Source organism: Bufo gargarizans, chromosome 4 (genome assembly GCF_014858855.1).
Source record: "Bufo gargarizans isolate SCDJY-AF-19 chromosome 4, ASM1485885v1, whole genome shotgun sequence".
Lineage (NCBI taxonomy): Eukaryota > Metazoa > Chordata > Amphibia > Anura > Bufonidae > Bufo > Bufo gargarizans.
The window spans coordinates 229,406,334-229,431,582 of NC_058083.1; the positions used below are offsets into that span (position 1 = coordinate 229,406,334).

The window sequence follows — 25,249 nt, forward strand, 5'->3', positions numbered from 1 at the left end:
CTTCCATTGTTCTCTGGTGCTCTGTAGAGCGCCCGAGCATCCCAATGTGTTCTACTCGAGCACCCGAGCACTTTGGTGCTCGATCAACACTAGATACTATGTTTAAGCTTTCTTCTTTTCCCATGTACTGTATTCATTTCTAGAGTTCCTTAACTTTTTAATGAAGTGTAGGGGAAACAAGTATAATTTATGTATGCTAATTCACGTTCTTTCAGTCCGTTCATGCTGAGTAATTCCTGCTAGTCTGCCTGACGTTTATCAGAATTTGCATGATGGTTTTTACTTTTATGTGGCCCAGCAAAAAGTAAAGTTAAAAGTGTTGGGATGAGTGGAAGGAAGTGCTCAGTTAGCATTAGGCACATTGGAAGACATTTTAATGGCCATTTTGGGAGGCCTAGCAGATGGCCGTGAATGACATGTCCATCAGTTGTCAAATAATACAATTATTTGCTTTGACATTACTGCTTTTTCTGCTGATGCCACTTCTTTAAAGCTATTGTTGCTATTGCCTGGTTACAGAATTTGCTAATTTCACTTTTCAAACAATTAAGCTTCTAATGTTCATCTTGGATGTCTGCCATAAATCATATAGCTTTCTATTGACAAGCCAGTAAAACGTTTAAATTGTTTTCCGTTACTGCGGTTCATCAAAATTCCTTCCTTATTTTTGGACATTGTGGTTTCTACTTGCACATCCTTTATGCAGTGTAAAATGATACTAGAAGAAAGTGTCAGTTATGCATGTGAAGAATGCATTTGTGCCAGATTAGACTTTTTCAAAATGTTTTTAGAATATAACTGAGTGTAGGTAAAGTTCACTTAAGTCCAACAACATAATTCCCAACAACAATGCAGCAACAATTCAGAAAAGGAAATGCATGAAAAATGCAATAAACAGGTATTACATGTAAGTGAATATCAGACTTTTTGCACATACTGTCTGTAGTTCTGAAGGTGCAATAACTGGTGTGTAGTGTGGCACTCCCAACCGTCTCATAAAAAGGTAAAAGATACAGCAGAAAAATGCCTCAGATCGAAGACTGAGAAGTAGGGGGTATAGGGGAACCCTGGTCAAACATCCCTATAGCCAGACTTCTTACTGATCGTGTCAGGAGGAGTACATTTGGGGAGAACTGAGTGAGTAAGCAATCAATAGTGGGTGGTGGGGATTCACACTACTAGGTCACCACATCATTTTTGCAATAAATTCTCACCACAGTTTACGAAATGTCCCAAACTCAGGGACTGCACCTTTGTTCTCTGTGGGATTCAAATTAGTTAAAGGGTTTCCCTTGGGTCAGGATCTTCCCTGCAACATTGTAACTGTTGGTAACTATAGATTTCTTAGATGGCCCAAATACAACTTTTACACTGCTCCCCTATACATCTATGGACACCAAGTGCCTTTTTGTTATCCAGGATAGTATCTTGGAACAGTATTCAGAGGCATGTAAGTGCTATGGGTATTCAGCTCCTACAAAACAGAATCTGTAATAAAACCCTAACACATTTGTAGGACAAATATGTTGTCAAATAACACCTATAATATAGCTCATATTTATCCTTTACAAGCAGTACATTGCCATTCTGATTTGATGGTTGCATTTGTCTTAAGCCTATTGTTTTTTTGTTTTTTTTAAGCACATATTACTTCGAGGCTTTCCATTCACTGCCCACAACATTCTATTCTCAACTGGTTCTTTTATGACTATGCCCTTTTGTTGTAAATCAATGAAAATAAAAGATCTCATTTATTTAAATGCCAGGAAGAAGAATTAAGGAAGAGTGGAGAGGCAAAATATGCACACTTGAGTGATGAACTCCACGTATTAATTGAAGTATTTGCTCCACCGGGAGAAGCTTATTCACGTATGAGTCATGCCCTGGAAGAGATTAAAAAATTTCTTGTTCCGGTAAGTGTCAGCTATTTGTCAGGTTAATAATTTTAGAAATTCATATTGCTATAACTTATCTGTGGCAGCACTGTGATAAAACTTCTGTTACATTTTTATTATATGCAAGACATTTCCAGTGCCATGATATGTAATTATGTTACGAATCTTCTGAGAAATCTATCACAGTACGTCATGTGTTTATTTTGCCATTAGTAAAATTAGTACAATAAGGATATAACTGATTTACTGAAAATGTATTATTTTTCTTACTTCCCAGTGTCTATAAAGCGCCAACATATTATGAATCTCTGCACAGAGATTGTTACCATTAACATTAGTCAATCTAAATTCCCCATCTGAAATTCACACAACTAAGGTCAACTTAATAGGAATCTATCTCACTGCAGTATGGGACGCTTAAAGCAAAAACTAAAAAACTTTATTTAATTACTATAAAAGAAGGGGAGAACCAAAACTCTGCTTACTAAACACTAATCAGTTGTGCTCAAGCAATGTAGCCATTTTAAAGGTCTCAGCCCTGGGCTCAAACTGTTGTTTGCAAGACACCTATCAGTTCTGAGCAAACAGTGTATCAATGTGTAATACATCGGCCCTAGGCTTACTAATTACAGTTAAATAAGCACCTCTCAGTTGTACCCATTAAGCTCAAGCAATGTAACTAATTCAATGTATCAGCCATAGGCTTTAATTGCTGTTTGTAAGCCATCTATCAGTTGTGCTCAAACAGTATAACAATTTATAATATATCAGCCCTAAGCTGACTAATTGCTGCTAACTAAGCACATCTCAATTGTGCCAAACCAGTATATCCATTTGTGGTGTCTCGGTCCTAGGCTCAACGCGTTTCTACATTATGTGGTGTGTCATCAGGAGCCCTAACCACACATTCAAGGCTCAGAAAGTGTTGAATTATCCTAGCAGTATACCATGGCCCATCTCTTACAAGCCCAATGTCTGCAAGGCTAAGAGATCTTATACCAAATGATATTTCTAGCAGCCTACCGTGGCCCCACTCTTTCAGAGGCAACGCTACTGGCACATGTGTGGCCGTAAGGCGGCCACCAAAAGGGTCTTTATACAATATAGCTCTGCCCCCTTCACGCGGAGTGACAATACACCAAATGACATGTTCCTTAAGGTGGTTGTAGACCAGTCAGGTCATCTGGAAGGTGGGAGGTTTGGCCATAATAACATGACACTAGCTGAGAGGGAGGGACTTGTGACACTTGAGTTCGATCCCACAATAGTTATTAAACCCTCAGATAAGGGGGGCAACGTGGTCATTATGGACCATCAACAATATACTCAGATGTGTCTTAGCATCTTAAATGGCCAAACCTGTTATAACACCCTTCCAACTAATCCATTACCATCTGATCACAGTATATTAAGCAATATCCTAATCTAGGCTCTTCAACCTAGGCTTATCAGTAAATCTGAGTGTGCCTTTCTATTACCTCCACTTCCACAAATGGCTTGTTTCTATAGTCTCCCCAAGATACACAAGGGCCTAGTGCTGCTCAAGGGGAGACTTATCATTTCGGGGAATAACAGTCTGACTCAGCCGATTAGCACCTATTTAGATCACATACTCAGACCATTTGTGATTTCCCTTTCATCTTACGTTAGAGATTCTATGGAGGTTAATAAAAAGGTGGATGGCTTACATGTTGAATAGGGAGTCATGTTAGCCAGCTTAGATGTTGAGGTACTGTATAACTCAATACCCCATCAGAAGGGATGCAATGTAGTTGCGGTATTCCTACAGGAGAGAGGTATCCATTTATGGCCGCAAAATGAGCTGGTACTTCAGTTCATGAGTTTCATTCTCGAACACAGTAACTTCTTATTTGACAGGAAAATATGCTATCAAGTGAAGGATGTTGCGATGGGGAGCCCTTGTGCCCCCACATACGCAAACCTTTACTTAGAAAGATGGGAATGAGAGGTGGTGTTCAGGGATGACATGAGTGAATATGCATCATTGATAGTTCTCTGGTTGAGATATATCGATGACGTATTGATCCTGTGGAAGGGTAATGCTGATACCTTTGAGTCTTTTGTTCAACGCCTAAATATTAATGATTGGGGCTTAATCTTCACATCCGGAATCCATCCGTCCGAAATAACGTTCCTGGATCTCACTATATACAAGGAAATGAACGGTAATATTGGGACAATCCTCTTTAGAAAAAAGATGGCAACCAATCGTTTACTACAATGGGAGAGCTGTCACCCAGCAGCCCTTAAACGTGGCATTCCAAAGAGTCAGTACTTGCGATTATGTCACAATTGCTCTTCCCTAAGAGATTTCTGTTTTGCCTCTAATGACCTTAAAAACAGGTTTCAGAGCCGGGGGTATCCCTTAAAAGTGTTGAATCAGGCCAGATGGTTCGGAGTCCATTAGGATTATAGGTGACTTTGATGAAGCCCATGAGTAAGTAAGTAATACACTCTTTGGGGGATCCTTCGGGCAGACCCGGACATAGGACACCTTGTAGGCGATTCCCCTGCCTTAAAATATCACAGAGGAAGGAATTTGAGGGACCGGCTGGTCCACAGCTTTCATAATTCTTGTCCCCAACTGTCTCACTGGCTCAATAACTCACTGAAGGGCACATACAAATGCGGCAAATATATTGCATGCGGATCTGCTTGGCCACTTGTATTTGTGGTTCCCAGTATGTAGGGAAAACACTGAGGGAGTTCAGGAGACAGATTGGGGAACATTTGAATGATATTAGGAATGGATCTGATACACCGGTGGCTCATCATGTCACTGAATTTCATAGGGGTGACCTGGGAGCCATCAAATTCCAGGTAATGGAGGTGGTTCGGCCATCTTCCAGAGGAGGTGACTTTGATAAGGGCCTTCTACAGAAAGTGGCACAATGGAATTTCTGCCTTAAAACGGTGCGGCCTGAAGGTTTAAATGACCACATCTCATATACTTGTTTCTTATAACATGAGGACAGTAGTCTAGTACAGGTCTAATACGATATAGTGGTCATTATTACAACAGAAAGGATTCTCCTATCCTGGTATGGAACTAGAAATACATAACTGCCTGGTTACCAAGATACATTTTCTGAGTATGATGTACAGAATCCTGGTCCTTATACTGGGTTATACGGACCTTATATCTTTTTGAAAAAAAGAACAATGCAGATTATATATGTTGATATTAGCCACACCTCTATCTAGTATATAGGTGTCAGCTGCACCAATATGTTACACATCTAGAGTATCAGTATTTTAATGAAATTACTACCATTCCTGTTGGGGACATCAAATGCCCCTATAATGTTCCAGGTTCTGGGTGACATACTGGTGTGGAAGTGATGGCATCTGTGTTTGAGTAATGATTAGCATCCTATAAAACGATTATAACTCTCTAGATCCCACTATACTGGTCCCCAATGGTCCATTTACTTTATCCGCCTATTATTCCCTGTCTGTTACTGTTGGGGATTTCTTATCCCCCCCCCCCTTTTTTTTTTCTAAATAATACCTTGGTGCCTTATGAGGAGTTGAGGAGTGTCTGTAATCGTGACGCTCCTTCTCCATCAGGACCGCAGCATTAGAGGCATGGCCTTTCGCTTGGAGGGGCATGGTCTTTTGCGCAAAGGGGGCAGAGCTATATTGTATAAACACCCAGGCTTTTGGCAGCCGCCTTAAGGCCGCACATGTGCCGGTGACATTGCCTCTGAAAAAGTGGGGCTGCTAGAAATGTAATTTGGTATAAGATCTCTTAGCCTTGCAGACATTGGGCTTGTAAGAGACGGGCCATGGTATACTGCTAGGAGAATTCAACACTTTCTGAGCCTTGAATGTGTGGTTAGGGCTCCTGATGACACACCACATGATGTAGAAATGCATTAAGCCTAGGACCGAGACACCACAAATGGATATAGTGATCAGTCAGCTTAGGGTCGATATATTATAAATTGTTATACTGTTTGAGCACAACTGATAGATGGCTTACAAACAGCAATTAAAGCCTATGGCTGATACATTGAATTAGTTACATTGCTTGAGCTTCATGGGCACAACTGAGAGGTGCTTATTTAACTGTAATTAGTGAGCCTAGGGCCGATGTATTACACATTGATACACTGTTTGCTCAGAACTGATAGGTGTCTTGAAAACAGTTTGAGCCCAGGGCTGAGACCTTTAAAATGGCTACATTGCTTGAGCACAACTGATTAGTGTTTAGTAAGCAGAGTTTTAGTACTCCCCTTCTTTTATAGTAATTAAATAAAGTTTTTTTGTTTTTATTTTAAGCGTCCCATACTGCAGTGAGATCGATTGATAACAGTCTTGATACAGCTTGGGTTGGACGGCACTCCTTTTGTGTCGTTCGGTGCGGTGCTCAAAGGTAGTGGAGGTAAACCACAGGCACTCGTATTTGTAGTTTTGAAAATTTGTATTTTCATTTCATTTTTCATTTCATTAATCATTTCATTTTTATCAGCATCCAGGAATATATGCAAAACTGGCCAATGTTTCGATCCTAACACGGGACCTTGTTCACGGCCTTAGTTATATGTCGCATGTTTCGCATCCCTGAGGCAACATGCGACATATAACTAAGGCCGTGAACAAGGTCCCGTGTTAGGACCGAAACGTTGGCCAGTTTTGCATATATTCCTGGATGCTGATAAAAATGAAATGATTAATGAAATGAAAAATGAAATGAAAATACAAATTTTCAAAACTACAAATACGAGTGCCGTGGTTTACTGATTGTTAACAGTGACACAAACACACATAGAGATTGTTGCACATGAGCAATTTAATAGGACGCCAATTAACCTATCAGTATGTTCTTGGAGTGTGGGAAGAAACCACAGTACCTGAAGGAAACCCACCCGAACTTCAGAAGGATAGTCAATCTCCTTGCAGACTGGACTGTAGCCTGGACTTGCCGCCATGGACTTACATGCAATAAAATCTTTTACAGTACCAGCCAAATGGATGAAAACCTCATCTATACACTGCAGATAAAAACCACAACGTAAATTACTGACAGTGTGGATTTAAAATCTGCAGCATGTTTGTTTATACAGCGAATTTCTTGTGTAGATCTCACCCTTCACAATGCAGATGGTGAAATTCACAACAGATCCGTAGCCAAATCCACATTAAACTCATCTGCAGTTTATAGACGTTGCTGCAGATCCACAACTGATTTTCCAGAGGTTTTACATCTCATTTGACATACCCAACGTTTGTGGCATTTTCTGTAATCTACATACACAATTACTGTATGTATTGACTCCATAATCTACAATGGAGAATGTTCCCAATAGGGGGCTACTGCTATCCTGTTCTTCTATAATGACTTCAGTATTTCTTCAAGTGTTCCATATGCATTCCACTCACAAGGCTCCACCAGATGCTCTAGGATGACTTAATAGGTGCCTTAAAAATCGCTGAAAGCCAAAAATAATATCAATGTCATACAATATAAAATAAACAATGGAGTGCTTGTGCCGCTTCGTATCGGCCTTACCTATTGAGGCAGTATTATTATTGTCCCATTAATATTGCATCTGCAACATGATGGAAAATAATGATGACAATACTGATAAAGTACGGATGAAACACATTGAAGCTATGCTGAGCTTAAATAAAGTAATGCTGACATAATATTGATAAAAATACTTATAGGTGGACAGTAATAACTTGTGTGCAGGAGTGTTCACTTTGTATCGTGCAAATGTTATGGATTCATAGGGATAGACCCTTTTGTCTTGTTCCTACCAACTATTGAATGGCTTACTTTGAGACAGCCCCTTAACCAAGAAGCCCCACCCCTTCTTACGAAGCCTCACCTTCTCATTGAGTAAGTCATAAAAAAGTGTAGAAACCTTAGTTGTGCCAATTATTCCACTATTTAAACAAATTTTAGGTGTAGCCACAGTAAATCTAGGCCAATGTGTGCTGTCTTTTGTAGATATGGCAATACCATGTATAGGAATTTTGTGTGAAAATGAATGATCAATACCATATATATGTTTTCCTTTGACCCATGTCCTTTTTGATACAAGGGACTACTAAGCCAAGATATAATATCACAGTCTACCATACCTTAATTAATTATTGCATTAGGGGTAGAGTGACTACCACCTTATAAAAACCTTACATGCCTTACTTGAAATTCCAATTCTTTACAGTTCTTTTTCTGTGCGTTATAATGATAATTATACATAAAGAAATCAGAAGTTCTGCACATTTAGGAAAGGTTTATTTTGTTTTCTTTTTATAGCTTGGAGCAGTGATTAGAAATACAAGATTCATCTTGCTGATGTCTTTGCAGAGAGTATTTTTCTACTGTGACTTGCACCATTTGCTTTTAGCATTCTGAACAAATTTCTTTGTAACATGAAACTAAGTGAGGAACATTATTCACTGCTCTGTTGGAATGACTCCAAACATGGCTTGCTGAAAAATAATCTTCCTTGCCCTTCAGTCTTTTATTCAGGGCAGTAAGATCACCCCTGTTCTGACATTTTTCTGTGAGTAATTGGTGCTTGTAGAATTTATTGTTTCTACCCTCTATTATTTTGGTCAACTGCATGCAGGGGTACAATCAGAAATGGCTTGTTGTATGATTTACGTGTATTTTACATTTTAACTCTGGGCACTGGGGTTGAGAAGTTAAATTTCAGGCAATGCCTTTAGAGAGAACACTGTAACATAACAGAAATATGCATCAGAGAAGAGTGACCTGCACAGTGTTTAGTGCAGGGAATAAAGCATACAGCTGTATAAAATCAATGCTAGTTAGCCCAGTACTGTTCTCCAACCTGCTACACGCATCAATAACCATAACCATTTCCCCCAAACCAATGTACTTTTGCCCATTTATGTTCGATTAGCTATTGAAAAGTACATATTTATAGAGTCTCTGCGATATATATTGCAGAAAACATTTTTATTACATCAGTTTGGTTTGAAACATTAATTGTAGTTATGTGATTAGCAAAAATGCAAATTTTCATGATATATCTTAGGTCCTATTTTTCATTGTCATTGTGTGCCTGAGGCCTCATGCACACGGCTGTTGTTTTGGTCCGCATCCGATTTGCAAACCGCAAAACACACCACGGTCGTGTGCATGAGGCCTAGGAAAGAGGCCTATATTAGCTGGCCCCAAAGATTTGCATCTTTAGTACATTCAGTTAGCCAGTAAAGAAGGCATGATACATTTAGATTTATAGATTATATTTAGGGTTGAGCGTATCGAAGTATCTGGAGTGGATTTCGATCCAAATTTTCAGGGAAAATTTGATTTGCCGCGAAGCTGAGTTTCCTCGAGCTTCATGTGATGTATGAGCTCAGGAAGCTGGTCAGTTTTGTGCGGTATCTTCAATCAAGATGGTCGTGCTGTCGTCTTCGCACTCAAATGGATCCTTTTTTTTTTTTTTTTTTACTAATTAACCCCTGAAAGCCCTAATTTTTTTCTCTCAGATGCTACGATTAGCAATGAAGGCGGCATCTGAGGGGTTCAATGACAGGGGACTGTTCCCTGTTATTACACCCATTTCTTGCAAATAAATCTGCTTTGTGAACAAGTAATTCATCGCAAAGTGAATTTCTTTGTGAGATTGGGTGAAACCGCCAAATCGAATCGTAGTAAACATTGCTCAACACAAATTATAACGAAATGTCCGTGTTCTACTGAAATCTCCTGTGTGTATTTACAGATGTTCATAAATCATAGGTCCATTAACAGATCCATTAACTCACATACCTTCAGGGCACACATGTGCCTCGGCGTTCCCTGATAACGCGAGATCGTTTGGGCGGAGCCGCTTGCGATCAGCTGATCTCGGGTGAGTCAGGTAGTGACGCAACCCCTTCTTTCCTGACATGCGCACCGGCAGCCTGGGAACGCCGAGGCACATGTGTGCCCTGAAGGTATGTGAGGTAATGGATCTGATACCTATGATTGATGTAGATTGAGACACTTAGTAGGAGCACTAGAGGACGCATCCTTGATGACATCAGCACTTTATTCACTATGCTATTGGCCACTCATGTGTGAGTGGGTGTGTTTTAATGTATTTAAACAGGTACTTTTAGATTTCACATTGTGTTTGATAAAGGCTGTGAAGCAGCCGAAACGTCACAACTGTTGCACGTTTGTTCACTTGGCGGTTCCCATTAAAGGGATTTTTTTACCGGTCATGCTGCCTCCATCTTCTTTACTTGAACCTACCTGACAGGCGACATTGTTCAGTGAGGCTCAATGACATGACACAGGTGTTACCATGTTTAGTTTTTCAGATGCTTCAAATCGCCCAAAAAGTATTTTTGTCATATGCTAATGCTTCAGTTATTTGACCAGGTGCAAGTCAAAAGCACAGAACAGATGCAGATCTTTCAATTATACCTTATCTCTGTATAGGAACAACAATTGATGGAAATAACTGACCAAATAACTAAAGTGTGAAAGCATCCTTAAGGCCCGATTGGGTACTGGGGTGAAAAAGTGGTCTAATACTACTGCTACTGTGGTGTCCACATTGTGTTATAGATAAGTAATTCTATAAGGCCTTGATTCTGTAATTAGGGTGAAAACTCTCTATTTTTGCAGTTATTTGGTTTTGCATCTTGTTTTATAGATAAGTAATACCATTAGGCCTTGATTCTATAATTGTGGTGAAAAAGTGGTCTATTAACACTGATATTAAGTTGTCCACATTGTGTTATAGATAAGTAATTCTATAACGCCTTGATTCTGTAATTGGGGTGAAAAAGCAATCTAATACTACTGCTATTTTACACTTAAACTTACTGTACAGTATGTCCGACATACAGGTGCCAGAGCCTTCTAAGGGAACGGGCAGTGGCAAAACATTTTTTATGGAGCTGGCAGAAGTAGCAGCAGAGGAAGAGGGGGTGGTAGCAGCAGTCACAGCAACAGGCCAAAGCTGCCAGTTTCATCCAGCGGTTGTGTTTTGACCAACAACCCAGCTGTCCTTGAATGGTTGACTTGGTCTTCCTCTGACATCACGCTTAGTTGGCATGGCCCAGGAACAAGCTCTGTGACCCCACCTGTCCTGAACCTGCCTCTTTCTTTTTCTGCTCCTTCTACTTGTGAAGTATTGTATGCTGCCGGCTGTGCTCTGCTTTTCAGTGAGGACGAGCTTATTGAGGACAGTCATCAAATACTGCCCAGCCCAGATTTGGAGGAAAGATCTACTGCTTCCTCCTGTAGGAGGGCAAGTAGCAATGATGAGAGTCGTGTGGGAGCAAGTGGTGTGAGTGGTCAGGGATGCGGCCATGAGACTGGTGAGGGTGACATCAGTGACGTGCAGACAGTACTGGATAATGAGAAGAGGATGAGGGTAGAGATGAACGAATTGAGTCCCATGAAGTACAATTCGATCCGAATTTCAGGTTAAATTTGATTTGCCTCAAAGCCGAATTTCCTTGTGCTTCGTGTTAGCGAATCAATTTAACCTGAAATAGTGTAAAAAAATAAATAAAATCATGCCTCCTTCATTTACTTGCAATGGGCGGCCAGCCGCCATCTTGATTTAAAATCTTGTCTGAAACCCTGTGCGTGGTGATGTAGGCTGGCGTGATGACATCATCTCGCGCGACGCAAGATTTCACGCCAGATCTTCAAGCAAGATGGTGGCGGCTGGCTCGTTGTGAACAAATGAGCCTACCTGTCCGTAAACATCTAGTGCAGGGATCTGCAACCTCTGGCACTCCAGACATTCTGAATCTACAACTACCAGAATGCTCCATTCCTTTTAGAGAACTGATGGCTTGTACTGAGCCAAGGTGGAGAGTTCCAAGCCGTCATTACTTCTCCAAAAATGCTGTACCAGCCACATAAGCTCAAGGACTGGCCCACCTGCTCAACATGTGTCTGGTACAGTTCAAGGCAGCACCGACGTGTAGAGCTGCAAATATGGTCAAGGACAATATCTGTCCTTTACGGCCCACTGGGTAAATGTGGTGTTGGCCCAGGCACACCACCAGCAACTTGGCCAGGTGACGGCAATGCTGCCTCTGCATTCTCAAGCTATGATACTTGCGTCAATGAACTCCTCTGCCTTCTCATCCTCAACCTTGTCCTTAGCCTCCAGAGTGGTCCTCCAGCCTACTACTGATGCAGAGCACGGCAGTGTCACACTGTTCTGCACCTGGCCTGCCTGAGCGAACTGAGTGGCACCAGGGAGGAAATGCTCTGTGTCCTTCAACAAGAAATTGAATCCTGGCTATCTCCTCGCCAACCGAAGATTGGAACTATGGAAACCGATAATGGGGGAAAAAAATTGTCGGCGCTGCGTCAAGCAGGGCTGACCCATGCGTCCTGCATGGTGCATGTATTTAATCTGGTTGTAAAGCGGTTCCTGAAATCTTCTACCTAACTGCAAGAATTCTTGAAAATGGCCAGGAAACTATGCATGCCCTATAAGCTACTCTTACCCTGCAAAACACACCCTCCTTGAGCTGTCGAGTCAGAATAGCATTCCCCAGCATCGCCTAATATGCAACGTTTATACACGAAACTCCACCATCCGCATATTGGTCCACCTATATTAGCAGAGGAAGACTGTGAATGATTTCTTGATGATGGAGAGAGACTCCACTGTGTAACTTCAATGTTAGCCAGTGGCAGCTCATGCGTGACACCTGCCGTTTGCTCAGGCCCTTTGAGGAGGCCACTTTATTTGTCAGTCGCAAGGATTATGAGATGAATTATGTCATTCCACTCCTTCACATCCTGGAGCATATGCTGATAAATCTGGCTGGCCAGAGGACAGGAGACGTGGCAGCTACATCTCCTGGCCACCTGAGCCCTTTGGGGGCTGAACTAGTGTAGGAGGAGGATGAGGACAATGAAGAGGACATTCACGCACAAGCAATGTCTGCACAAGTGATTGAAGTGCGATGAGAAAGACCAGTCAGATGACTCCAACAGACCATGGCAGTATGCAGTGGAGATGGAGGCAGGGAGTCTCTCTGATTCCCTTCTGCAAATAGCCAGGTGCATGCTGAGTTGCTTTCATAGTGACAGCTACATTCTCACCCTGGCAGAAGGATGACTACTTGCTCTCCACCATGTTAGACCATCTCAAACAGGCCAAAATAGGGGCCTTTTTTATATCTGCTGAGAGGGAGGATAAACTCAACTACTAGCGAGACATCCAATGTAGTATGTTGGTCGCTGCCTATGTATAGCATCGCCCATCCACATGAAGGACAAGTGTTCCTCTGCAGCTACACCCCACTGCCATGACTGCTGGAGATGGGGGCAGGAGCAGCACCAGCTCCATCAGCAGTAAATTGAGTCTTCAGTCTCTGATGAGCACGTTTCTTCACCCACCTACTTAAGAAACCAGCCAGCAGCAGGGCATGAAGCAGAATCTGAACCAGCAGGTGGTGGCATACTTAAACTGCACACTCTCACCCCAGATCCAAGATCCCCTGGACTACTGGGCAGCCAAACTTGAATTGTGGCTGGAACTGGCCGAGTTTGCCCTGGACAAGCTTTCCTGCCCAGCCAGTATTCTGGCATTAGAGTGGTTTAGTTCGGCCCACCCAATGCCACCAACATGTTGTCTCTGCTGCCATCTTCTCCTACTGCTACAATCTTGTGCTGTTACTGCCACTGCTGTTGCCACCCACCTCACCACTCTTTGACTCAGACACTATGATGACTCCTGATGCTGTTGCCACCTGCACCACTTTGTGACTGGGCCACTATGATGATTCCTCATGCTGTTGCCACCCTCACCACTCTGTGACTGGGCCACTGTGTTGACTCTTCTCGCTGTTGTCACTCTCACCACTAGTGTCCCTGTTTGGCCTTGTTGACATCACAGTTTAGTTTGCCATTCTCCTGATCCATCAGAGGAACTGAAAAAAGAAAACTACAACGGATTCTGTCTTTGGAGTATCTATAAGGCCTCTATCCCACTATCAATATTTAGCGGGGACTCACAGACTGAACAGAAACCCTGTTCAAGGGACTATAATAGAATTAGGTCAATACATAAACGGGTATCACAGAGTAACCATTAATTCTAAAACTTCGCTTTTAAAATTTTAGTTTAAAATTTAAGACCCTTATGATATAACAAATAAATAAACAAAAATGAATAAAGCAAAAAGAAATCTATCTCACTTGTCTCCTTAGTCGTAGGATACCAAGTGAATAATGTATAGGGGCAGTATCCCTAATATTTTCCCCTAAAATTGTGGCCCTGCCTGAAAACGGAATGGCCGCCCCGATAGGGGCGATCCCGTATCTCGTACCTCCTGTATTACCCTGGAGGACCCTGGAGGACCCTGATACAGGTGACAGATGATAATGATCCTATTAGGAGGCCAATACTAGTCTACAGGTGTGCCAAAAATAAAAAATGCTTTATTTATACATAGAACACCCCATCCCCCGTATAGTGGAGATAACAATGACAAAGACAGTGTGTGATTATGACATGTTTGTATAAAGCGTCCCTACGCGTTTCGCCCTGTTGATATTGGGCTCCTCAGGGGACAAAAAACAGAAAACACACGGGGTGTCCAACACCATAAACCAATGAAAGCAAAAAGAACAAAGAAAAAGATACTAATAAGTGACCACAATATGTTTTATATAGGTCCTCAAAGAAGAAGAAAGATGATGAGCCAGGCTGTGCGAACAAGTGGAAGAGGTGAGTTAAATTTTTATTTTATTTTTTTAATCCCTCCCTAATTTACTTTGCATTCTGTATTAAGAATGCTATTATTTTCCCATATAACCATGTTATAAGGGAAAATAATAAAATCTACACAACACCGATCCCAAACCCAAAATTTCTGTGAAGAAGTCCGGGTTTGGGTCTGGGTACCAAACATGCCGTTTTTTCTCACGCGTGTGCAAAACGCTTTAAAACGCTTTGCACTCGCACTGAAAAATCAGACATTTTCCCGCAACGCACCCACATCTTTTTCCACAACGCACCTGCAATGCCCATGTGAAAGAGGCCTTACTGTATGGTGGCCAAAATCGGGAGCAAATCCTACTCTGAAATAAGGTAACATGAAAACATTTGTACCGATTCTTTGTTTTGGACCCATAACTGACCAAATACCAATGCGCACATCCATATACTGTATGTAATCTGCCTGTCATACTGACGCACAGTGTTTCACTACCAGAAAGGACTTGCTAGGCATGTTGCTGCAATGCACAGTGATGAACACTAACATAAACCCTCCCTGCAGGCCGGGATATTGCTGATTTAATGTGCTTCGTTTTTTTTTATTTTTTTATTGGCAAAGTGTCTGAACTCTCTCTAGTCTCTCTCTCTGTGCTCGTATACCATCTTCCATGGTGACATCTCTAAAGAAAAACCAACACCCATTCCCAGTAAGAAGGGTCAGCGCATTAGAAAGCCTATAGTCAGTCTAGGTTGGCGTGAACAAAAATGCAGTTCTCAGATTTCACAAAATAAATTTTCTTTGTATAATTCAAACATAGGAGTTGAAGGCATGCCTCAAAAATGGTACAAAAGCAGATGCAATTACTTGGGCATGATGTACCATAGTGAACATAATCTTTCCCTGTGATTTTGTTTCCATGATCAAGCTCTTTTACTGTTAGCTGTTGTAGCAGAAAAAATGGTAACATGAAAGCATCCATCTGACTAAAGTCTTTCTGACAGTCAATCTATGTAAATTTAGCTTTGAGAATTTACAGTGAGCAGTTTATGTGGCAACCATTACATTTTATCAAAAGCACATTGCTTGATTCTCCTGTAGAATATGTGAATATATTTTAGACTAATCAGGACTAATTTGTGACTTAAATTGCAAACCGAAATCAAATCACCAAACTTTACTCACAAATATTGTTTCCCCATGAAGAGCAGCAGTTAACTCTTCGACTTCCTGCCATATGTAATGTTCTGTTATGTCCTTTATGTTAAGAGAAACAAAACTGTGATGAAAGAAAAAGATTCACTTCACTGAATGGGCTCAGACCTCAATAAAAAGATGATTTCAGGAGTTCAATATTTCTATATTTTCTCATCTCTATTAGACCATGACACATAGTTACAGTATAGAAAATATTAAAGTGTTTTTCCAATTATTAAAGACTTTGATGGCATAGTCATACAATATTGTAACTTGTTGAGCAAGTGTACTCAGCTGCTTCTCTAACTTCTACAGTGATCACTCTATTCACTTCCTACCTGAATCCACCAAGCTCATCAAGAGGCTTTGGGGGACCTCCATTCTGAAGAAACATGGGACATTCAGCTGCTTTCACAGCCCCTCCCGTCTGCTCTGTGTAACAGCTATAGCCTCCAACTAAGAGAACTTTAGTTGCCACTCAGAGCAGAGAGGAGGAATCAAGAGCACTTCAGTGAAGCTTCACCTCATGGACACTAATCCCATTTATAAGATATCTACAAAAGGTAGTCCTTTCCTAGTACTGTGAGTAGTTTTGGATGGTCAAAACTGCTGACAGACTCCCTTTAAGTAATCATTTTTGCATAGGCAAATAGTAAAGCTATATGTAGGTATTATGCTAAGGACTCAAGTCTTCAAAACCTGTGCAACTATAACATCTACACAGCTGTTTATGACCTCCTAGTAGTTAGTGATAAGGTTTATTAGATGACTGACACAAAGTGATAGTACCAGTCACACAGTTAGGAAAACAGTTAACCTTTTGTGACAAAATGGCTCAATATTTTTAATAAAGGCCAATTGAAAATAAGATTTTTAGCCAAAAATGAGTAAAATACAATCAAAAACAAAAATTGCCACCGAAGGTGTACATAGCCTTTAATGCAAAAAATAATGTGTTAGTTGAGGAAGTAATTTATAGAGTGGACATAGGGGGTTATTTACCTGCTATAAAGCATGTAAAATATAAGAATGAAACTGGATTGCACATACTATGCTTTTATCTAATAACAGTTTCTCAGCATAATTAACATCGCTTCTCAGTGAAATATATAGAATACCTACCCCTATGTTGCATACTGTACATGAGGCATTGGTATACAATTTGATCAAAAAGCATAGGCCCAGTCATCACGACCAGGTTGCCTCCTCGAGTGGAAACCTACTCTAACTTTGGCGCGACGCTGTGAGGCGACCACAGGCACCGCAGCACCGCACACTAATAGGCAGCGGGACCCAACAGCCAAACAACGCCCCTGCTGTCTGGCAAAGCCATCCTGCCACTGGGCCCCACCAGCAGAGCATCAAAGCAACAATGGCCGCCACACAGCACCGCACCATGTGAACAGTTCTCAGAGCTGGGAGGGGGGAAAAAGAACAGATTCTACACAGCATGTAAAATATAAGAATGAAACTGGATCGCACATCCTCAATACTATACTTTTATCTAATAACTGCTTCTCAGCATAATTGACATCGCTTCTCAGCGCAATATATAGAATACCGACCCCATGTTGATTTTAATTAACAGGAGTCTGCATGGGTTTATAAATTCCTACCACCTCTCAGTTGGAGTTCCTGAGAGCATGTGATAAGGTGAGCTTTGACAACTGTTCACATTAATGCTTTGGTGCTGTGCTGGTGGGTTGTGGGGCCCAGTGCCAGGGTGGCTTTGCCAGACAGCAGGGGCGCTGTTTGACTGCTGGGTCCCTCTGCCTGTTGGTGCGGTGCTACGATGCCGGTGGTTGGCGAAATGCGCCAAATTTAGAGTAGGTTCCCGCTCAAAGAGGCAACCTTGTCATGGTGAGTTGGCCTATGCCTTTTGATCAAATTGTATACCAATGCCTCATGTACAGTATTTAACATAGGGATAGGTATATGATATATTGCGCTGAGAAGCGATGCTACGTATGCTGAGAAGCTGAGTTATTAGATAAAAGCATAGTATTGAGGATGTGCGATCCAGTTTCACTCTTATATTTTACATGTATCTGCTATGCCAGTTTTGTGACGTAAAGAAGTTGCAAATGATATTTGGTGCATCTTTTTGTGACAGTTGGTGAGCTTTGACATTTTTAAAAGTGAAACAAAAAGTAGGCCAGGATTTAAAATTAGAACAGGGTCATTTATGATGTGTGACAAAATGATGTGTCACAAAATACAGATGAAACTCAAAAAATTTGAATATCGTGCAAAAGTTTATTTATTTCAGTAATGCAACTTAGGCTACTTTCACATTAGCGTTCGGGGCTCCGCTTGTGAGTTCCGTTTGAAGGCTCTCACAAGCGTCCCCGAACGGATCCGTCCAGCCCTAATGCATTCTGAGTGGACGCGGATCCGCTCAGAATGCATCAGTCTGGCACCGTCTGTCCTCCGCTCTACTCAGCAGGCGGACACCTGAACGCTGCTTGCAGCGTTCGGGTGTCCGCCTGGCCGTGCGGAGGCAAACGGATCCGTCCAGAGTTACAATGGAAGTCAATGGGAGCGGATCCGTTCAAAGGTGACACAAAACATTTTTCAAACGGATCCGCCCCCCCATTGACTTTCAATGTAAAGTCTGGACGGATCCGTCTGAATACAGATTGTACTTAGACTTTTTTAGTGAAATATAATGCAAACAGTTCCGTCTGAACGGATACCATAGTTTGCATTATAGGAGCCGATCCGTCTGTACAAATACCAGACGGATCCTCTCCGAACGCAAGTGTGAAAGTAGCCTAAAAAGGAATTGCATTAATGCAAATTAAAATTAGAAGATTGTAAAAAGGTTCAATATTCTAGGCTCAAAGTGTCACATTCTAGTCAGCTAAGGCTACCTGAGATTGTGACTGTGGAGTTTTCATAAGCTGTAAGCCATAATCATCCAAATTATACCAAATAAAGGCTTGAAATATCTCACTTTGCATGTAATGAGTCTGTCTCATATGTTAGTTTCACCTTTTAAGTTGCATTACTGAAATAAATGAACTTTGCACGATATTTTAACTTCGAGTTTTACCTGTAGTTGCATCTCCACACCAGGCAATCCACTAGTGTACTTTTACAGACATAAACATACACCACATGTCACTTGCACAAAGTATATTATTAATATGCACAATTTCATGAATTTGGCACAACCTCACAAAGCAAGACAGATTTAAAATTGCCAAAGCTACTGCAACCATTCGAGATTAGTTTCGGGTCCGGTTTGCAGAATTTCTGTTCAGAAGAGAATCGATTCAAGCCAAAGAAAAGTTGCTCCAATTGTCTTAAAGGTTGGTACATATATAACCCCCTCTAGCCTCCTAGTACTCATCATTTTTACCATCCCCCCTCCCCAAGCTCTAGAACGCATTTACAGCAATAGTACATTTTATCTGACTGACACTGACATACATAAGTCTGGGTAAATGCAAGTTTGATGGTGTTAAAGGGGTGGTCTCCTCACAGCCCCATCCACCCCAGTACCCACACCTGCATCGAGAACGAAGTCCCAAAAGTGGTGGAGAGCGCACTGCGCATACGCAGCCACCCTCCATTTATTTTCTTTGGAGCCGCCGAAAATAGCCGAGCACTGACTGAGCTATTTCTATCAGGCCCATAGAAGTGTATGGGAGCGGTGGCTGGTCATGCGCAGTGCGCTCCAAATCGCTTCTATAGGAATAGTGCTTGGTGGTGGACCAACTTGCGGGGCTCTGTTCCCAATATAGGTTCAGGTTCTAGTGGTGGGAGCTGCACCTATAAGACAATAGAGGGAAAACCTAACAATATGCCCCCATTGTCTAAGATGAGACAACCCCTTTAACCATTCAGTGTGTTTAAAAGCACTCCACACTGGCTCACGTGCTATGCTTTTTCATATTCCAAAGCCTCCAAAAAGTGTCACTTATCAGTGGCAGATGATGTTCAAACACACATGGTGTTATGGAAGAAAAAAATAAAATAAAACAGTGGCTTGGGGGACCAAGCGTCCAAAAATTATTCCTTTAAAGGGTTGAAATGCTCTTTTAATTGGGAGCAACAGCAGTGCAATATGGATGTGGAAGAATATAGTGGCATGAGGCTGCAATAGTAGTGGCAGCAGAAGCAGCATAGCATGGAACATAAAAGGCTGTCAATCAGTAATAGTAGTAGTGGTGGTAGTAGTACTAGTAGTAGTGATAGTGTTGGCAGATGTTTTGTGTTAATGGTGGCGGCAGTAGGGGATTAACATCGAGGAGCAGCGGCCATATGGTACATGTTGGCAGAAAGGCAGCAGCATAATAGAGGCTCCAGCAGCCTTACGGAAGATCATGGTCAGCAGGTTGCAGTGGTGGCATAATTGAGGCAGCGACAGCAGCTGTACAGAATGTGATGGTTGGAAAGTGGCATAAGTGGCTCGATGCAGGCCACAGCAGGAGCAGTCATACAGAACGTGATGGTTGGAAGTGGCATGAGTGGCATGATGGAAAGTTAAAGTAAACAGACAACAGTGGCATGATAGAGGCCACAACAGCAGTTGTACAGAAGTGATGTTTGGAAAGTGGCATTAGCGGTGATGGTAGGCAGACAGACAGCAACAGTGGTGAGGTCTATTCATTGGAATCAGCAGGAGGAGTGTGTAAATCCTCCTGAATTTAAGCCTGGTTCATTTTGACCAAAGTGATGTTTTTGACACTGGCAGAGGACAACTTGGTCCGTTTGGGTGTCACCATGCCCCCTGTAGCACTGAAAACCCTCTCCAAGATGACACTGGAGGCTGGACAAGAAAGAAGATAGAGAGCATGCTGTGCCAATTCGGGACACTGTTCCAGCCTGCCTGCCCAGAAATCCATGGGATCAGGGAACCGGGTATGTGACATAGTTTAGGTAGACCTGAACCTGGGCATTGAGGCAGGAGCTGTCGGCTTGCTGACTGGCCTCTGCCTGTCGCGGCACGTTGAAAAACTGCTCTATCATGTTGAAATGGCTGGTGCTGCGGCTTTTGCTGCTCGTGGTGACAGGAGACTCTAAATGGGGCAGAGCGGGGGCCACCATTTCAGACGTGCTGGCGGCAGGTGTCTGCTCACCGTAAACAGCAACAAGATGCGTACACAGTGTTTCCTGGTAATAATGTAATTTGTCCTCCCTTTCTGGGAGAGGAAAAAATTATCCCATTTTGCCCCTGTAGTAAGGGTCTAAAAGCATAGTTATCCAATAATCATGACTGCTTGATGTCAACGATACACCTGTCACTGCATAAGGAAGCGAGTTTACAGATCACCATTCTGGCCAGCGTGCCCAAGGAGCCAATTCCTTCTGCCCCCACCCACTGAGATGATTGGGTGTCTTGGCCGATGCCATCCTCATCATTGTCCTCTTTCTCCTCCACCTCTTGCAGTGGCAGTTACTCATCCTCATCTTCCTCATCCTCCTCTTCTATGGCAGATTCCCTTTGTATGTCCCCAACAGCTATAGGGTGGACTGCAAGATGTGTCAGCTGCTTTTCTTCTTAGACAGTCTTCTAGACTTTGCCAGCACCTTGTGCAAGCCAGTGTGCTTATGTAGAAAGCGCTGAACCAACAGCTTGATGACGTGCACCATGCAGGAAGCATGTCCTATTTTCACGTTGTTGCTGACCACATTGCCCAGTTGGAATTGGCAGGGTGACAGCCAGCGGGATGTTTGCTGCTTGATGTGCTTGAACTGGTCGCTGGTGTGGCTATTCTTTCTCAGGCCGACCAGCTCCAACATGTCTTGGCATGTTGCTTGACCTGACATACCGTAGGTGGTAAATGAAGGAAGGGTAGTGAAAGTGTGCCCAGCTGCTGTTTTGGATGGGAACATGTCCCATGGAGAAGGAGACGGATAAGTGCTTGGTGTGGCAGCCAGGCCGACACAATTGTGGGTGGGTCAAAAGAACCTGGCCTTGTTGCTGATATTGACCCAGTGGGCTGGGAAAGACATGTACTGTCCCTGCCCATAAGAGCTGCTCCAGGTGTCAACCGTGGTGTGAACCTTGCCGCACAGCGAGAATCACAGGGAGCAGCCCACGTTGTCCGTCACATGAGAGTACGAGGCAGGGGTGGCATTTGGGAGAAATAATGGCTTCTAGGAATCTTCCAGCAAGTCTGAGCACATGGCATTAGTTCCCTAAAGGCAGCAGACTCAACAAAATGGTACGGAAGCAACTGTCTGATAAATACTGGATACCATGCTTTTAGACCCTTGTTCCTAAAGCAAAACAGAGGAATGTTTTCCTCACGCAGAGAGGGAGGACAAACTACATTATTACCAGGAAACCCTGTGTGCAGCTTGCAGCATCTTTCAGTGAGCATACACCTGCTGTCAGTGTGTCTGGAAGGGAGGCCTCTCTCAGCCCTCACAGGGTCACTCCCCTCTTGCCGCCACAAGCAGCACAAGCCGCATCAGCAGCCAGTTAATCTCCTCAACATGATAGAGCAGTTTTTCCACATGTAGCGCCAGGCACAAGCCAGTCAGCAAGCCGACAACTTCTGCTTCAACGCCCAGGTTCTGGCCTACAGTATCTACACTCTGGCCAGTCTCTGGCTCAAACCCTGTTCCGTGGCCCTATGGATTTCTGGGCAGGCAGACTGGAACTGTTGTCAGAACTGACGAAGCAGGCTCTTTCTTCTGTCTTGCCAAGACTCCAGTGTTATCTCATAGAGGGTTTTAAGCATTTCAAAAGACATTGTGACATCCAAAGAGACCAAATTATTCTCCACCAGTGTTCAAAACATCACTGAACCAAGCCTGGATTTGGGAGGATTTTCACTAGGGATCAACCGATTATCGGAGTTACCGATATTATTGGCCGATATTCATGATTTTTTAAGTTATCAGTGTCGGCATCTAACCTTGCCGATATGACGATAATGCATCCAGCGCGCTATAACAGAACATGAGCGCGCTGCTGTCAGTGCGCCCATGTTCCCTCAGCAGCACAGGAGAGAAGGAGTCACTCTCTCCCTCCACCCTGTGCCACGCTGCCAGAGGAGACACTGCAGGAGGAGGGGCGGGCGCACTGCACCACCAATGAAAGTTAACGTCTAATACAAATACAGGAGGCGGTGCCCAACCTATATTACAGGAAGCTGCGCTTATCAGTAGCAGCTCCCTGTCAGAGGCAGGGTGCCGGCTATGTGATTCTGCGCCGACACACCCGCCTCCTTTATTAAACGTTAATTATCATTGGTAGTGCAGTGCGCCCTCCCCAGTATTAAAAAACATTGGTGGCACAGTGTGCCCTCCCCCCACCCCCAGTATTAAAAACATTGGTGGCACAGTGCGCCCCCCCAAACCATCAGTATTAAAGTCATTGTTGGCAGTGGCCACAGGGTCCCCTCCTCTTCATTGATGGCAGTGGCAGCTTCTGATCAGAGCCCCAGCAGTGTAATCCTGGTGCTCCGATCGGTTTCCATGGCAGCCAGGATGTTACTGAAGCCCTGGCTGCCATGGTAATCTTCCTGCTGCTGTGTGTACTATGCACATGGCAGCAGGGAGAGTGGGAAGTCCTATTCACCCTAAAATAGCTTTATTAGGGTGAATAGGACAAGGGATTAAAAGATCCCAGGTTCTAGCCCCTAAGGGGGGAAATTGTTATTAAATAACCCACCTAAATATTAAGTATAAATTACCCCCTTTCCCAATTTTACATATAAAACATGTAAACAATAAATAAATAAACATATCATGTATTCCAATTTTACATATAAAATATATGAACAATAAATAAATAAACATATCACATATTGCCTTGTCTGAAAAGTCCAAACTATTAAAATATTTTAAAAAAAAATCACCTATGTGGTGAACACCGTAACAGAAATTTCTTTATTTTTCAAAAATGAAAATGCACAGAATATCAGTATCGGCTATCGGCCTGAAAGTTCACAGGTTATCTGTATCAGTATCTACTCTAAAAAATCTATATTGGTCGATCCCTCATTTTCACACTTGCCTGAGGCTGGTGAATACATGGCCTTACTAATGGTGCACCATCTTGCCACTGTTGCGGTCTGGAGTCTCACCTCCATCATGCCGCTGCCGCCATCATACCACTAATGCGGCCTGCCTATCATCATGTTCTGTATGGCTGCTGCTGCCTCCATTATTCCACTGCTGCTGCCTGCCTTCCATAATTTTCTGTAGAGGAAGGGAGAATTTTTACATGCTTATTCTCAATTAGCCACTTTTTCTTCTGACAAAAGAACACAGATTATTATTATGTTGTATCCCATAACACAGTGTTTGTTTAAACACCATCTGCTCCTTATTAGGGACATTTTTTGAAAGCTTTGGAATATGAAAAGGCATAATACATGAGACAATGTGGTGTGTTTTTAAACATGATGCTTGTTAATGCTGTCAAATGTCAGTTTACCCTTAGCGATATATGTCAGTGTCAAGTCTTGATGTTCTCCAAAAGAGAAACAATATAAAATATTGTAATTTGATAGCTTTTAATGGCTAACTAAAATAAATGATGTTATAAGGCAAGCTTTCAAGCCTCTGAGGTCTCTTCAGGCCAGGAATAGAAAAAAATCTCTATAGAAACATGGATATACACAGGAAAGAACAGATAAGTGGAGTAATAAATTGCAAAACAGTAACAAACAGAAGAATGGCCTTAGAGAAAGAGGCCTTAAAGGGCTTCTGTCACCCCCCATTGTGCAATTTTCATTAGCCGACTTTAGCTATTTGCTAATGTCAGCTGAGTGCAATCATACATGTCCTACCTTTGTCTGTGGCTTATTTCTTGTAAAAATCATACTTTTATTTCATATGCAAATGTATTCACTACCAGCAAGTTGGGTGTGTACTTGCTGGTAGCTGCCGCTTCTAGAAACACCCATCTCCTCTTGATAGACAGGGCCAGAGAGCGCTTTCCTCCTCCCGCTGGCCCGTCTGCTGCTGAATTTTCCGCGCCTGCGCCGCAACGTTCCTCAATCAGCGCAGGCGTACTGAGTGAAGGACGCGCGCTTGCCAGCTCCTTTCTCAGTGCACCTGCGCCGATTACGTCACACTACACCCGGAAGAGAATACTGCTGATTATCGCAGAACGCGTTAATGTTCCAGGAATCTTATATTGCTGCTGGGTGTTGGGGATACGTATCATGTCTGTAGTCAGTATGTGTGAACAGGTTTTGCAGCTCCTCACATTGCAGGGAAAAGTTCCTTTCTGTATATTGGATGGTAATGAACTCTTGATCTTCAGATTTCTTACATTTGGAGGTTTTCTGGAGCATAGCATGGGAGGGTCTAGGAATATTGTCCTAAGATGGTTATCGTTGAGCAGAGTATTGTATAGTGTCCTTGTGGTTTTTCTCTAGTTCTGGGTTGTAGGTCACCACTTACGGTACACAGTCATTGCCTTCTTTTTTTTTATATATTAAAGGAGTTGATTTCTGAGGATCCTGGTAGCTCTGTTGATTTGGTGC

General features: G+C 42.6%; 1 protein-coding gene across 2 annotated transcripts in view; it reads left to right on the forward strand.

The window, feature by feature from the left end:
• The window catches only part of KHDRBS2 (KH RNA binding domain containing, signal transduction associated 2), a 413,255-nt gene that overhangs the window by 273,949 nt on the left and 114,057 nt on the right, over positions 1-25,249 (forward strand). For both annotated transcript variants that reach the window (XR_006388819.1, XM_044291554.1), the window contains exon 4: positions 1,767-1,913. Coding sequence is in view for 1 of the 2 variants with exons in the window: in XM_044291554.1 (XP_044147489.1) it covers positions 1,767-1,913 (147 nt within the window). In the remaining variant the exon portion in view is untranslated. The remainder of the gene's footprint in view (positions 1-1,766; positions 1,914-25,249) is intronic.